Below are 17,504 nucleotides of genomic sequence, written 5' to 3' on the forward strand. Positions count from 1 at the left end.
TCGTTGTAATAAAAGTGTTTATTATTTTATTTTTTGCACATAAATTTACAATGACATTGTCAAATCTCACAATGCCCAGCGATATTTCAGCAGCCGTCACGTTTATTTATATTGGATATTGTAGTTCCGGTCAGTGTTGTATTAATACGCTAAGATTTTTGTCTCGTGCGGCATGGTAATTAAAGTCCCATCAACGACACAGCTTTCAAAGAGGCTATATAGTGACAATGCCATGCAAATGTAAATATAATGCAATATATACCATGTATGTAACACTCAGTGTCCTTTCTTCAACACATACCAAAATATTTTTCGCCAATAGATACCAATTCCTTTTTCACGATCAAACATCCGCTTTTCTTAGGTAATAAATAACAACTCTTTCGGCTTCAATGTCAACCTTCTTTTTATATTTATTTGCTCTAACCTTTCACTGAAAGACACGCAACCTCAGTGCCTTTTCTTCAAATACATACTCACGATTGCATCGCGTATATTTAATCGATAGTGTATGTATCATACGTGCTCGTGCTCGTCCATTCAACCTTCAGGTGTTGTACCACGACCTTGACGATTCATTCAGGAGGTAAAAATAATATCCATGGGGTAAAATCAATTTCTCACGATAATCTTCTATCACACACACAAATCACTATTCTATACAGATCAAGATAAGCTAAGTCCCACTGTATACCAAGTGAACATAGCAGATGGAACACCATACCTAGAGAAAATTAAATCTGCAATCTCTGTGAACTTAATGAAATTGTACAATAACACTCTTTGTTTAGTTGTAGCGACCGTCAAATAACACTTTCTGTCAATAATAGAAGAAACTGGAAATGTATATCAAGGTATTAAACAAGCCATTCGGATTAATATGTCTCACCTCTGCCCCACTTTGTTAACAAGCCATTCGGATTGATATGTCTCACCTGTGCCCAACTTTTACCATCGATGCACATGTCAAGTTTGGTTGCTCTAGCACTTATACTTTCAGAGAAACTAACTTAAACGCAAAAACGTAATGTTGATGGAGATGATGACAGAGTAAATGGTCCAATGAAAGGTAAGCCACATCCAGTATTTGATGCATGGGTTGAGATGTACTGCCTAAGATGCATCTATGGTCCAAGTTTGGTTGGTGTAGCACTTATACTTTCAGAGAAACTAAGTTAAAGGCAAACAACTCAATGTTGCCGCCGCCGCCGCCGTTGTCGGAAAAGCAACACCTAAGTCTCGCTTCCGTTACTTCGTGGCGGCGAGACAAAAACCAGTAGTATTAAATTAAATACTGTATTCAACCATGCAACTTATTCAAGCTCTTAGCTTATTTTCAAATACCACTGAAATTATATGTACATAATAACATTGTCTGATTATTGAACAAGAAACTGTTTAAACTATGTAACTAATTATGAACTAATATCACTTGCCAAATTTGTCTGATTCATAGGAGAACGGATTAACACTTTAAACCAGAACGACTGTATACAAAATATATAGATGTAAGTTGATAAAATTGTGATTTTGTATGTATCGACAACTGTGATGTTTACCATTAAAGTGCCTTTCACCATGTACAAGTGTATCATGTGTTGTAATTCTTGTCAATTGCAAATTAATGCTACATTACTGTGCATACATACACATTTAACCGTTTGAACTGTTCCCCAAACAAACTTTCAAGAAAAAATATAGCAAGTCGATCAACAGTAAAAAATATTGCCCGACCAAATATCTGACTGTTCACTTGAAAATTTTTTCGTTGATAGCAGCGCACAACAACCAGTCAGATTTACCCAACACGTAGTTTTGACAGTTGCCTGTCCAATTTTGATTGGCTGAGAGCGGCGCCCAACAGGTACGGGTTTCGGGAAACTTTTGATGCGGATAATGTCAGATAAGAACCCCTTTCGTTTATCAGGTAACGAAACAGTTGTCTTATGCCTTTACGGTCGGTTAACAGTCAAATTTCTTCCTTGATATACAGACTTACCCTCACCGCGCTATTCAATATAAGTTATCAATGGCAGAGAACACTTTCACGGGAACTGTGACGTTCGCAAGCAGACAACACTTCGTGTAGAACTGTGACGTTCGCACGCGCTAGCAATATAAAGCTTTCCCAGAGAACTGTGACCTTCGCGCGCGCTTTCATGTCGACAACACTTTCCCGATAACTGTGATCTTCGCGCGCGCTGGCAATGGCAAACAACACTTTCCCGCATACTGTGACTGACCTTCGCGTGCGCTGTCAATAGAATATCACTACCCTCGAAAATTGTGACCTACGCCGCTTCCAATTGGACAAAACTTTACCATTAACTGTGACCTTCGTACGCGCTGTCAATAGAGGGCATCAATTCCCCGAGAACTGTCACCTTGGCGCGTGTTGTCAATAGTTGACAACACTTCTCCGTCAACCGTGATAACACCACGCGCTGTCGATAGAGGGCGACACTTGATCTATGTTAACTTGGTCTAATACAAATCGATCGGTATAGCATTATCGAAATAGCAGTATACATGTATCTGGCCGGCTATTGTGTGGCTCTTCATTGATGACAAACCTTAATCCAGACAAATATCGCTGACAATACTACAATGCTACCTATCTCTTCAGATCAAACACAATGAGTCACCACAAATTACAAATTCTGTAGTGACGTTAGACTCCTCAAGAGATGAACGTAAGTGCAGCACGCGTAGGATAGTTATAAATGTCCAATCAAATCTAAGGTACATAGAGACACAGATAATAAATAACATAGACGCCTGCGGATAATATAACGAACAATTGATCGATACTAGAATTACCTCTATTGGAAACTCGTCTATTTCCCTATCCGTCGTATCATTGTGGAGTCACAATACCATTTTAACAATTAGAGTTTATCTACAGCTACAGTTCGTGGCGAGTCAGGCGAGGAGGCACGTTCCTCTGATACATACTTGGTACTAACGCGCGGTGTTGACAAGTAATACCACTTTATCTCACTAGAAAGTAAAGTATTATCTTTTAACACCAGCGATTTGGGGATGCGTGTGTACAATCGGTACCTATAGTACATACTATTTTACTAGTTTTAGACCTCTGGTACATGGGCGTCCTATTTTCTATTGTGTTAGTAGTCCTTTAATATTTCTAACTAATAATATCTGACAATTTCTCAACGCTCAATCATAGTGGTATCGTTTCTCATGTATCTATATTGAAAGGAATAGATGGGTTTGTTATCAAAGGAATACGGTACCATTATCAGTTTACAGAGGCAGGACACGGTGCATCGGCTAATGTGTAATTGTGTATACGATATTTCTTGACAACATTTATTTGTTAAGAAAATGGTAAATAATTCCTCCCATAAGTAAACATACATAATTCTAAAGAAACATCTTGATAGAAACACTATACCTAAATGCGTACCGACCAAGCACCGGTATGGCGACTACTACCAGTATTAACTCTTGAGGAAAATGACATACAATGTTTCCTCCCGGTGGTATATATAAACGGGACTTACCAAGTACCAATACCAATGACATTATATCTCATTAAAACACGATTACCAGGACGTCCCAATGGCATCGTCACTTTGGCACTTGGTTATATCACCGTGACAATAGGTTATATTACCATGACACAAGGTTATTTCACCGTGACACCAGGTTATATTACCGTGACACTAGGTTTTATTACCGTGACAGTAGGTTATATCACCGAAACAATATGTTACATCACCGTGACACTAGGTTACATCAACATGATACCAGGTTACATCACAGTGACAGTAGGTTATATCACCATGACACCAGGTTATATCACCATGACGCCAGGTTATATCACCATGACACTAGGTTATATCACCATGACACCAGGTTATATCACCGTGACACCAGGTTATATCACCATGACACTATTTTATATCACTATGACACCAGGTTATATCACCATGACACCAGGTTATATCACCATGACACTAGGTTATATCACCATGACACCAGGTTATATCACCATGACGCTAGGTTATATCACCATGACACTAGGTTATATCACTATGACACCAGGTTATATCACCATGGCACTAGGTTATATCACTATGACACCAGGTTATATCATCATGACACTAGGTTATATCACCATGACACCAGGTTATATCACCGTGACACCAGGTTATATTGCCGTGACACTAGGTTTTATTACCGTGACAATAGGTTTTATTACCGTGACACTAGGTTACATCAACGTGATACCAGGTTATATTACCGTGACAGTAGGTTATATCACCATGACGCCAGGTTATATCACCATGACACCAGGTTATATCACCGTGACACCAGGTTATATCACCGTGACACCAGGTTTTATTACCGTGACACTAGATTACATCACCGTGACAATAGGTTATATCACCATGACACCAGGTTATATCACCGTGACACCAGGTTATATTGCCGTGACACTAGGTTATATTACCGTGACACTACGTTATTTCACCGTGACAACAGGTTATATTACCGTGATACTAGGTTTTATTACCGTCACACTAGGTTACATCAACGTGATACCAGGTTATATCACAGTGACAGTAGGTTATATCACTATGACACCAGGTTATATCACCATGACGCCAGGTTATATCACCATGACACCAGGTTATATCACCATGACACCAGGTTATATCACCGTGACACCAGGTTATATTGCCGTGACACCAGGTTTTATTACCGTGACACTATGTTATATCACCATGACACCAGGTTATATCACCATGACACCAGGTTATATTACCGTGACACCAGCTTATTTCACCGTGACGCCCGGGTATATCACTGTGACACTTGGTTATTTCACCGTGACACCAGGTTATATCACTGTGACACCAGCTTATTTCACCGTGATACAAGATTATATGACTGTCTTACACGGTACAGGTGTATCAGCATCGTTATACACGTATAAGGTGTAGTCACCATGACGCTATGTTACATCATCAGTTAGTTATATCAGTAAATGTTAATGAATGCACTTTGCATCACATGCAGAAAAGTATTTTTATTATTCGCTTCAGGAAACCGTTGATGAGTTTACTTGCGATTTTGTTTACAGATATATCGTCCCATTATACGCTGTAGTATGCGCCCGTCGGATTACTTAGTCTAGTTATTACACAATATTTACTATCGTATGGATGAATGAATTCCAACTAGACAAATACAAAAATCCAACATGAAGCGCTAGCGCATTTCATTGAATTTGACTTTGTCCAGTTGGCAATCATATTGCCTATGAATGCCAACTGAAAGTAGTTAAATGCTTAAATAACCGCGTTTTGCAATGACACATTTGAAACTTTCTATTAGTGTGCATGTCTATGTGGAAGACGAAGAAATACCATCTGAGTGATTATGTTGTGATACCTGTAGTTTTGTTTAAAGATTTTTAAGATCTTTATTTAACATTAAATCCACACAGGTGTGTTGATACATAGTTACACTTTATCAACATATGTGTACATATAATACTACCTCATATACGGGATTCTTTAATGGCATACAAATATTCTTCATTTATCGGTTTCTTCGTTTTAAGATAAATTCCTATATTATGTAATAAAATTTCTTTAAATTTTCAAGATCTTAATTTCAAGGTACAAGAGGTGTACCCAGAAAAAAAACCTTCGACCTGCAGCACTTAGAACCCACGACCAAGTGGTAAGGGCTAGGGACCGTAGACGGTCAGACACCTTAAACAGCTGCCAATGCTCTCCCTCCCAGTCGCCCCCTAGGGGTGGAATTTCTGGATCTATGTATTTATAAAAGAGTATTTTGTCAAATTGCTCTCTTTCCAACAAGTGGTATACAGTTTTAAATATTCAGTGGAAATACCGATAACCATGGCAACCATATAAGACTGTTTAGAGGTCCACGAAACGTCGACGTCGGGAGTCGAACCCACGCCTACCGGTCGTCACATCGGGGTTAAAACGCTATTTACGCTCCATATACATCTCACGGCCGACAGGAGCTGGTGAACTTACACTTCTTACTAAGAGTCAATCGTTTATTTTCGTGACAGGTTACAAACATGATAAATACACAATTCTTTCTCAGATATATTGAAATTATCCTTTCACTATCTTTTAAACTTCATATTCGAAAGCGATATCCAGCCGGATTCAGTTAACGAGACAGTTCCTAGCCGATAAAACTCCTCGTTAGAACCAGTTACATTGTAAGTAGGATTCGAACGCAGACCTCGGGCAACAGTAGAAGAAATAATTCATGTTTAAACAGATTGAATCTTATTTTCAACGAACACTGATTATGATTGTGTGCACATGCAGAGATCCAGACATTTGTTATTTTCTGCGTAAAACCGTGGCAAACCAAAAAATACTGTTCATGAGAGATTGGTTCTGTTCGTACTTCCGTGGTCAGAGCTGTCGGCACTGGACCAGGACTGGACATTGTCGTGCATGTGTACCATATGGCGAGGGTTAGCCAATTGCTCTAACTTGTCTCCGTATTGCACACAGTTCGTCATTTGTCATAATACTAAACATTGTTAGTTATAAATAATAATTACAACCAATTAACAGTAATTATATCATAAGGCTATGTAGTTCATTAATTATGCATCATTCAATTTATCCACATTCAAATTGCCAATAACTATACAGTTTAAGAGAAACAGTTTAGGTACCATTTTATGGATTAATGTATTTCTATTAACGTATATGAAGGTAATTATAGCAATACTGTGCACCATATGGTGTAAGCAAAAGTCGTGATATCTCATCAACTATAATATTATAAGTACCGACAGTCTTTCATATACATATAAATCTGCAGGATAATATTTAAACAATTACATACGACTGCATTCGTACCTCAGTCGATTGTTTAATTACAGCGCCTGATCAATAGCTCTGTTGACACCCACACGCGTGTGAAGGAGCCCGCCATAGGTACTCCCCCACCATATGTTGGCATGCAAACAAGGATGTTATTGAACCAGGCTAGCCAAAACTCCATGATAAAGTCTCCCTCACACTTACCCGCCATTCCAGAGAAATTTGGAGACCTGCTAAATCCCTAAAATTGACTGTCAGTGGCGTTTGTCATGCAGCGAGCCATAGAGCGTGGGCCTGCCTCCGTTACAGGGACAATCAGGAATAAATTATGCCGCGTGCTCCACTATTGACCGACTCCAGCGTCTGTACACATGCTGTTTGCTCGATTGGATCCAACTTCCGTTCGACAAGACAAGAGTGCCACATGATTTCAACTCAATCTCGGTCAGATTTCGGTGACAGTGGTAGCTACACTGCGACCGAAGCGGAATTTCTGACAGCAACAGTTGACCTTTTCTACGGCAGCAATGATACAATTTAGGTCAAACGTTTTTGTGAAACAAAGGGTAATATCCTTTAGCAACAGTACAACTTACTTCGTTACTATATAACATCCAGCGCAGTCGGGCATGACAAACGCTATTTATGATATTAAGTATTTATAGCCACCATCATGAAGTTGCAAAGTCTTGCAAAAGTGCTTAACTGTATTAAAGTACCCTAAATGCGGGTTGTCCTGACATGGATTTGCCGAGGAATATATTTTGTATTTGTTAACTATTATTCTGAGGACTACGTTAGTCAATAAGAACTGAAATAAAACTGTAATCATGATATGGAAACAATTTTATATAAGTTTTGCGAATCTTTCTAGATTCCGATTTGTATTGGCAATTTATTTTGTTCGGCGTAATAGATTGAACAGAGGTCATTATGTTTTTCCATAACCTCCTGTTGGAATCGAACCCAAAACCTCTGGTTCACTAGTCTGACGCTCTACTGAATGAGCTAAAGAGAATATATCCCTAACATATCTACAACACCTCATAATGACTCCATAATATCAACTCTTTTATTTTTCATCTTGTTTATAGAAGGACAAAACTCTTGCATCTACAGTTCTCTAGATGAAGATTTTGAAAGCTTGGTCTACCATTTTACATTCAAGTTTCCAATCTGTTAAGCATTGAACTGCTTTCAGTTGGCATTCATATTGCCTATGAATGCCATCAAAAAGCAGTTCAATACTTATTTTTACCATTTTTGGAATCCGTTCACCTCATAGTAATGTAACAACACTTTTGTGGGGTATTGTTATACAATTTGAAAAGAAAAAGTTCTGGAGATGTTGTATGGTCCAAATATAAATTTATTAAAATAACTTTCTCTAGGTCGGTGGGTGATTTCTGGAGTATCCAAAAACACACCCGTACAGTCCGATGCCTAGCTCCTAACTGCTGTTACAAATTTACATTTACACAAAAGCAATTAAGTAATTAGTTTGAGTGACATCTGTCATTCATAGCAATCGGCCTTTCAGACTTCGGCCGTACCCGACCAGGTAAGCCAAATTAGCTGTCCTTTGTCGGAGACTGAATGCAGTGTCCGATCTGGTATGACAAGTTAATCCTCTTACGTAATATAATTAAGTTGAAAGATATATGGTATAAGATGGACAAAGTAAATGCATGAGTTAATCTGACAACAATGACACATGTCGACTTTAAAGGAAAAGCTTCCTAAATGGAACTTATCTAAATTGACACAAGTTCAGGAGAAACAATTTACACATATAGTTCCAGGATATTAATTATATTTATGTCACACGATGGTATAGATTGAATGAAAGTTTATAGGTTAAAATACGCCAAAAAACGAATATAATGATAATATTAAATCAAAGTTCAAATTTAGCACTTTTATCATAAAATTCTTTATGATAGTAAATTCAATTTCATCTATTATTATTCAGCATTTAGTTCAAATAATGTATGTATCGTGTTTGCTTGTTCTATGAAAAGAACAGCCATCGCCCAAGGAGGGTCAGTGGTATCCAACATATCAATTATGATGTCATAATAATGATGACGTCAACAATTGATCCATGACATGCACAGCCTTTATGAATGCCAGCTGAATTTGGTAGGGCTATATAGTGGCATTAGTCACCACCAGCCGTACTATTTGTGTTTTGTGCCGTGATACACATTTGTAACTTTCCACATCTTTATGGTATTATTACAACCATTAGGAGCTAGTTATATTAACATAATGTATCGCTTGGTCGATGAGCGAAGTCACTCAGTCACGTGGTCTCTAATATGAAGATCATGTCTCTAGCTCTAAGTGGCTAACTAGCCTGCTATCTTAAACAGGCCTAGCTTAAATCTTACATAGACCTAGTCTGTTATCTTACATAGACCTAGTCTGTTATCTTACATAGGTCTAGCCTACTATCTTTCATAGACATAGCCTGCTATCCTACATAAGCCTAGCCTGTTATCTGACATAGACCTAGCCTGTTATCTTGCATAGGCATAGCCAGCTATCTAACATGAAACTAGCCTGCTGTCTTACATAGACCTATACAGACAAAACCTGCTACAGTGTATGTTATATAGGCAAATCCTGATACAATGTGTGTGATATAGACAAAGCATGCTACAGTGTATGTTAAATAGACAAAACATGCTGCAATGTATGTTTTATAGATTAAGCTTGCTACAATGTATGTTTTATAGATTAAGCTTGCTACAATGTATGTTTTATAGATTAAGCTTGCTACAATGTATTTATATAGACAAACCCTACTTTTTAATGACAGCATAGTCCGCTTTTTAAGCCTAGGTTGTCATTCGATTTACATCTACGAAACGCGAGGAATTACACTAAACTCAAGTAATGCCTGGTTATAAATCTAGCCAGCTATTCTTAGATTATTGACCTAGCTTGTTGTCGTATGTAAGTATAGTATGCTATCTTATGCATGTTTTACCTCTATGATATATAGGTCTTGCCTTGGTATATTATAGACCTGACCTCTTCTGCTAAATATACCTAGTATATATACATTTGTGTAGACCGATTTCGCTGTTGATTACTATTTATAAACCCTTTTATTGTACGTGTTGTGTATAACTTTTATACAATCTGTATCTCTGTATCTGTATAGGTACGTCAACGGAAGGGGAGAGCGCATGGAGGTTTTTAGTCCGAGTGGAGACGAGATTTAAAAATCTCCACAGATTTTACAAGGACTTGTTCGTCCTGAAGATGGTTCCAGTCTATTATAGTCCTGGGGAAATAAGAGTAATGATGATGACTTCGTTAAAGAAAAATAAATGATATGGTTATTCTGTAACTAAACTATTAACCTTTTATCAGGATCGAAGATGTTTTTTATCTAACAGAGTCGAATTGTCCAAATCTATCCTCATTCATGTATGTATGTCTACCCCAGCCCTATTTCTTGATGTCTGACTTCCGGATATGGATACCTAAGCCTTGAACATCATTTAGCGTAACAATGACCGTGTGAGCCTTACCTGTCCTGGGCTGATCCTCCACACGTGTAAAATACACACGCCCCCCTAAATCCTTGTGTTCGACATCTTGGTGCTTGTTTGTTTACAACGTCATGGCGAGATCGATCCACGTCTACAATGACTGGTCAACCGTATCGAGTACAAACTTATTTTGTTCAGCTCCAAAAATAGCCTCAGTCACGGATTAATAAATAAACTAGCTATGCTATTATGACTTGAGAGGGAACTCCTCGCTTACTGGTGGGGTGTTTTTCTGTTCGACGAAATTTTAAAACTAACAGTCGATTCAATGTATGTGTATTATAAAATCAATCGGTAGTCTGCTTGGGAAAAAATAAGTTAACAAACCTATAACTACAGGTAAACCCCCTCCCCCACTCCTATTTTGATGTGATATACCTGGTGTGCGTAATAAGAGAAACACGACATCACCAACAGAAACTAATATATTATTTTATATTAGACACTGCATGTGATATGGGCCGTTTTCGGTTATCGTTTATGAAATAAAGTCGGACTCAGTAATCTGAAGCAGCTTTCAGGCGATCCTTGCAAAGCCTTGCAAAGCCTGCATAAACATTTGCAGGTCCGCAAGGACTTATAGCCGAAAATGTTACATTTAAAAACAGACAAACCGGTTGTTCCGCATAAACGATCAGGTCCCAAGTTAAAAATTACATGAACTAATATTTTTCAGATGCTTAGTCATAACATTCTTATATTGTTCGTGACTGTGCTAGGCTTATTGTGAGTCACTCTCGAACTCCAGGGAATACCCTCACTGTAATTACACTCTCGAACTTCAGGGAATACCCTCACTGCAATTACACTCTCGAACTTCAGGGAATACCCTCACTGTAATTACACTCTCGAACTTCAGGGAATACCCTCACTGTAAATACACTCTCGAACTTCAGGGAATACCCTCACTGTAATTACACTCTCGAACTCCAGGGAATACCCTCACTGTAATAACACTCTCGTAATTCGTAATTCTTTATTGATCGTAAACTGATACAGTTTATAGATACAACCTTTGCATTATACTTAATTGCAACAATTATTTCCACTCTCAAAGTGTAAGTGAGCGTAATCCCCGGATAATCGCGGACGTGCTTTAGTCAAATTGTCAAAATAGTCGTGTCCCAATATGTTTTACAAAAACAGTAGCCATTTGTATACATATTTCAAACAAAATAACTGGTTCCATTAGTGCTTTTTTGGTATTTTATTCCAAAACTTAGCGAGGCGAAACAAATATTATGACAAATTAATTACAATTAATATTCATATTAATATTCCATATCAATTGTTTATAATATATAAATATATACAAGAATTCCACGGAAGTGGATGTGTCGCCTGCGCAGGAAGCTGGGAGATTACGAAGAAATAGATACACTTTTCATTTCAAGAAATAATGTTAAAAGTAAGCAGTAATCATAGATTATGTTTTTGGGTGGCATCATTTTGAGTTTTAAGGAACTTGCTATGGATACTCATTGTCACAATTCCAAGTTTAATTTGTATGATTTTCGGATGGTTTCCCATAAATAAATGAATAAACTTGTGGATTATGATGTTAAACAGCTAGTGTTGTCAATAACATTTGGAGTAAGACGGCATTTCAGAGGTATACACGGTGAGTCAAGTGGTAGATCGAAGACGTCCAGTATACAGTTTTAGTGAAGTTTCTATTTATAGTAATAGTGACCTTAACCTTTGATCTTCGGACCTGAAAAGCAATCCCAAGCAAACACTTTTGGTAAGGAAGCACTGCATGAAGTTTGAGTTTGATCGGCCCAAGGAAACTCAAATTATCGCACGAAAACAGATTTTCTATTTATAGTAACAATGACCTTGACCTTCGGACCTGAAAAGCAATCCAAAGCAAGCACTTTTGGTAAGGAAGCACTGCATGAAGTTTGAGTTTGATCGGCCCAAAGAAACTCAAGTTATCGCACGAAAACTTCTGTTCAGACGACGTCGCCGACTCCGACATAGCAATATCTATGTGTCACCAGCTTATCGCAGGCGACACAATTATGTATATGGGCAAAGGAGTAATAACGACAGTGACAGTGCAGACAAATAAATGTCAAATTTTCAGGGCAATCTGCCCCTTTATTACGACGGGAACATGAACATTTACATATCACAACATAAAACAGAAAAACAGTCACCGTGAAACATTAATACAATACATAAACAAACATATGTTACTTACAGAAAATATGCTGTTGTAATTGCATTATGTATATATATACTTTTTTTTACTATCTATGCCTTTTATATCATATTTAGCGCTCTAGAGCTGTTAACTTTAGCAGGATATGGCGCTATATAAATGTCTATTATCATTATCATCAAGGAGTAGGACAAAACTGCTTATCAGTTCAGCTGACTTGAATTATCTAGAAATAAGGTCACTATGTGAAATTAAACACAAAAAAATCGATTTAATTATCTTCCGATAATATTTCTGTAATTATGTATTGACAATTCTACCACCTTTGCGATATAACGACATCTTTCATTGGCTAAAAAGCATGTTCTATTGGACGATAGACCATGCGCGTGCATGTATCATTTCCCAACAGACCATGCACGTTCAACACTCTTCTAAAAACCTCTGTTAATTTCAAAGGAGAATGATTTATTTCTTTGTCGGATGAAGGTACACGCATGTCTGTTTGTTATTATATCTAAAGATTTACATCTAGATTTACTAAAACCTTGTCGAGCTCGCAATCCGAATGTTCCACTGAACGTACTATAAACGTGGCTTGAAATAGTGTTTACAGTATAAAAATAATGATAATAATTCGAGGTCTTATATACCGCTTTATTACTACCTAGTTCGTAGGTCGTCTCAAAGCAGCTCACAAATTATTATCCGTGGTTATAGGGCCTTTGCAACTAGCCAATATCTTTCTCAACTGCCATTTCGGCACTCACAGCTAGCATCCTACAATTCTAGCACTGCCCAACCACGTACTCATTTACATCTGAGTAGACTGGAACAAGTACCCGCTGTCTTGTATCAGTAGTGATGTAACACAAGTACCCGTCGTCTTGTATCAGTAGCGATACAACACAAGTACCCGCTGTGTTGTATCAGTAGCGATACAACATAAGTACCAGCTGTCTTGTATTAGTTGTGATATGGGATGTGTACCCGTTGTCTTGTACTAGTTGTGATATGTGATGTATTGCCGTTGTCTTGTATTAGTAGTGATATGTGATGTGTACCCGCTGTCTTGTATTAGTTGTGATATGTGATGTATACCCGTTGTCTTGTATTAGTTGTGATATGTTATGTGTACCCGTTGTCTTGTATTTGTTGTGATATGTGATGTGTACCCGCTGTCTTGCATTAGTTGTGATATGTGATGTATACCCGTTGTCTTGTATTAGTTGTGATATGTTATGTGTACCCGTTGTCTTGTAGTAGTTGTTATATGTGATGTGTACCCGTTGTCTTATATTAGTTGTTATATGTGATGTGTCCCCGTTGTCTTGTATTAGTTGTGATATGGGATGTGTACCCGTTGTCTTGTGTTAGTTGTTATATGTGATGTGTACCCGTTGTCTTGGATTAGTTGTTATATGTGATGTGTCCCCGTTGTCTTGTATTAGTTGTTATATGTGATGTGTACCCGTTGTCTTGTATCAATAATGATACAACACACGTACCCGTCGATTGTATAAGTAGCTATACAACACAAGATATTACTCAGGTACCTGTTGTCTTGTATAAGTACCCGTTGTCTTAGAACTAAGTGTCAACGCCCTGTATCCATCGAGTATCCGTTAAGGTCCAAAATCGTGGGATTTTTTTTTGTTCCACACCAATAAGAGGGCTTCCAACCAGAGCGACTTCAGTGATATATTTCGAGTAAAACTTCCAACACACGATTTCGAGAGATGCTGGCTAATGAAAGTATATGCATGTCTATTCATGAATGAGGGAAATGCTTAAATACTCGTTTGTTGTAGCACAATGTAATCATGTAGGAAGTCTTTCGTTTTTGCAGGTGTGGATCTACACGGCAGACTGGTGGAGTAAAGACCGTAGATAGGGAAAGCAGTGGTTTATACCCTTTCTGCTGTATACTACATTTCGAACCACTTAAGACATAGATTTATGTTCGTTTGACATTTTGCACCGCTGATTAGTCCTAAATGGACGCAATTGTCAAACGTTCATTAAAATGTAAACTTTGGCTTTCTGCATCAAACAAAAAGTTCAAATAGATGCATTCTTTCTTCGTATTTATGGTGATTATGTTACCTAACAAGGTAGCTGACTGTCAGTCCCCCAACGTTGGCCGTAGCTTAGGAACTGGAATGTTTTCTATTACAGTTTACATGAAAGAGAATATCTGGTGCGGACATCCTTCTGTCAAAATGTCTTAAATCGGGCTATGTGCTTGGTGGGAACTATGTTTAGCTTTCTGAGTCTACAAACTCAAATTCAACTTGGTGCATCTTTCTTCGCATTTATATTGGTTATTTTAGAACTCGCCGTCCTGATAGTTATTATAATGTCATTGATTTCAAGATACCATCATATGGTCTTTTACTTTCTTGATGTTCAAAAACAAAACATCGTCAAATTGACTGGGAAATCGACAGACTTGGCACAGTTAAATATATATATTGTCTTGGTAAGCTCTTCTATAAGTTCAACCTAGTTTGAAAACAAAAACAAGAGAGCGGAAGTTTCGATAATCAAACACAAATAGCTATTCAAAATATCTCGGAATGTTGTTTTCATCAGTTCATATCAATACTGATGCCCAAACTGTCCACAAAGTACTGGTTTCAGCTACATGTATCTCAACCATCATATGGATCTACTGGTGGGTTACTTTGTCCCCGAGGTTTGCCGTAACCATGATGGCCTGCAGTTATCTCTCTGAGTAGTGGTCCGTAGACTAAGCTGGTAGAGGTTTTAGTCCCCGAGGTTTGCCGTAACCAAGATGGCCTGTTGTCTGCTTTGAGAAGTGGCAAGGTTCATAGTATACACACTTTTCTATTGATTTAATTTGAAATTAACCAGTATTTCTCTTGAAATTCATCAATTAAGGAGTTTTACGCTACAGTAGTTAGACAATTTTGATCTCCAGTTTTTGGCCTATAGCATCGCTGATGAGTCCTAGAAGGAGGAAGCAGCTGTACGATGGAGCGTAATTAGTTTTTGTTATTCTGTATCTTTTACCAAAGTTTAAAGGTGCCGTCACGTTTCGTGTGTTGCGTTCATTTTTCTTCAGTATGATATATTTTTCTAACTCGTTATCACGCCCAAATGTCCTGGTCCCTTTGTCAAGCTATGACATAGAAGCTTCACAAAATGACCAGTCGGTCTTGATCCTTGCGACACGTTTAATTCGTACATTGTTTGTGTATAGAAAGAAAACTTTAATATTACATATTTCCAAACTAATGAATCTTATTGGAGATCCTCAAAATACTGCTTTTAGTAAACGAATTACCTTTAAATCCCTCACCCAACTTTTGCTGTATTCTCAATCAATCTATTTTTATAATTTCCTTTTTGTGAATTACAACTTCCTGTAGAATGTCTGTGTATTTTACCACGGAGAACCATTCATTTCGCTGACGGTCTTATATCATTACTAGAGTCCCTAGTTTCTGAAGCAGTTTAAGTGATAGTCGGTCGTGTGATACGATATCCATCTGTCGCCATTAACTATGATCGTTATCACCGACACAGTCATGTTCATCCTACAGTATATGATCGTTATCGCGGACACATGTTCATCCTAAAGTATGCCCTATCATCCTGCTTCATCAGGCGGATAATATGCATAATGATTATCTTTTTGCGAGATTTAAGCGCATGTCTGATCATATTTATAGGTAAATAAAACTGAATAATATCTTGTTGTTGCTATATATATCATTTTCAAAGCTTGTCAAATATGAGGCCTATATATTTTGCGGTAGTTAAATAAACATGAAATTGGTGAGGTTCACGCCTCCTACATTTGTACTGGTTATGTGTAAATCAGGAAATGAATGTCCTGTATAAAGACTGTCAGGTGGTATAGTGTTCTGTGTTGTGTAGAGTTTTCTGCGTTCCGATGTAAACAAGCTCATAGCATTCTTCAGCGACGGTAATTATTTAGGTTACCTTGTCTGTATATTGCTGTAGTTCACGCACTAAGAGGATACATAGCGAGTTTCCTTTTTGGTGAAATTTATCGACATTTTAAGCAATAGAAAACACTGTTCAAGGTGTTTTTTCAGGGGACTTACAAGTGATGTCATTTTTTCTTTAATTTTCAAGAAATTATTTGGATATTTGCCGGAATCCCCTTTTGATATATGACCTTGATCCCGAGTTCATCGACAACATATGGAACTTTGACATCACGGTGCTTAGACGTATCGTTACATTGAAACAAAACTCACTGTTATGGCGATGCATTATAAACTGCATTCGTCTAGCTATTTAATTGGTCTCGGGTAAGGATGAACAATCGCTAGGCACGTATCTGGATCTGGATACATACGGTTCAGATACCAATACAGGCTTGATAAACCGGGTAGAGAGAGAGCAGCGCACACTTCCTAGTCACTATGGAGGAGAGCAGATCTAAATTCCTCCACTTTATTTAGCGACACAATACTTTCCTCCATGTGGTTCCAGTCAATCACTTTTCTTATGAAATGGCACTTTGAACTTAAAAGCAGTTAGTATTGTTTCTGATTGAAGATTTTAATACGTTGTTTTTGTGTAATGAGGTCTTGGTAATGTTTTTTTGTGTGATTCGTCTTCCGCTTCTTGCAGATATTTGGGTCGATAGCCACAACCCAGCCGTTTGCGATCTTGGAAAGGAATGTCATTCTGATGATTTACCTCCTGTGTTGAAGAGTTGGAAGGTCTAGCTCGTTTAACATGTCCGTGACACCTCCGGGATGTCGACTACGGTAGTCTCCCTTTATGAAACGTGCAGCCTTCCTCTGTACTGGGGCTATTTATTCAATATCCTTGATAAGAAATGGACCCCATAGCACGGCACAGTATTCTAGGGTGGAACGGATGAGTGTTTCGTATGCCAGTTTCTTG

At 37.9% G+C, this 17,504-nt stretch overlaps 1 protein-coding gene across 2 annotated transcripts in view; it reads right to left on the reverse strand.

Annotated features, from left to right (window-relative positions):
* LOC110462347 (cationic amino acid transporter 4-like) overlaps positions 1–10,552 on the reverse strand; it is a 36,604-nt gene extending 26,052 nt beyond the window's left edge. Inside the window, exon 1 of one of the 2 annotated variants that reach the window (XM_021516293.1) lies at positions 10,406–10,552. Coding sequence is in view for 1 of the 2 variants with exons in the window: in XM_021516289.1 (XP_021371964.1) it covers positions 7,065–7,071 (7 nt within the window). In the remaining variant the exon portion in view is untranslated. Of the gene's footprint in view, positions 1–7,064; positions 7,310–10,405 lie in introns of those variants that run through there. The other variant, XM_021516289.1, reaches the window with a different exon arrangement.
* Positions 10,553–17,504: the final 6,952 nt, after the last annotated feature.

The sequence above is a fragment of the Mizuhopecten yessoensis genome, unplaced genomic scaffold, assembly GCF_002113885.1.
Source record: "Mizuhopecten yessoensis strain PY_sf001 unplaced genomic scaffold, ASM211388v2 scaffold1453, whole genome shotgun sequence".
Lineage (NCBI taxonomy): Eukaryota > Metazoa > Mollusca > Bivalvia > Pectinida > Pectinidae > Mizuhopecten > Mizuhopecten yessoensis.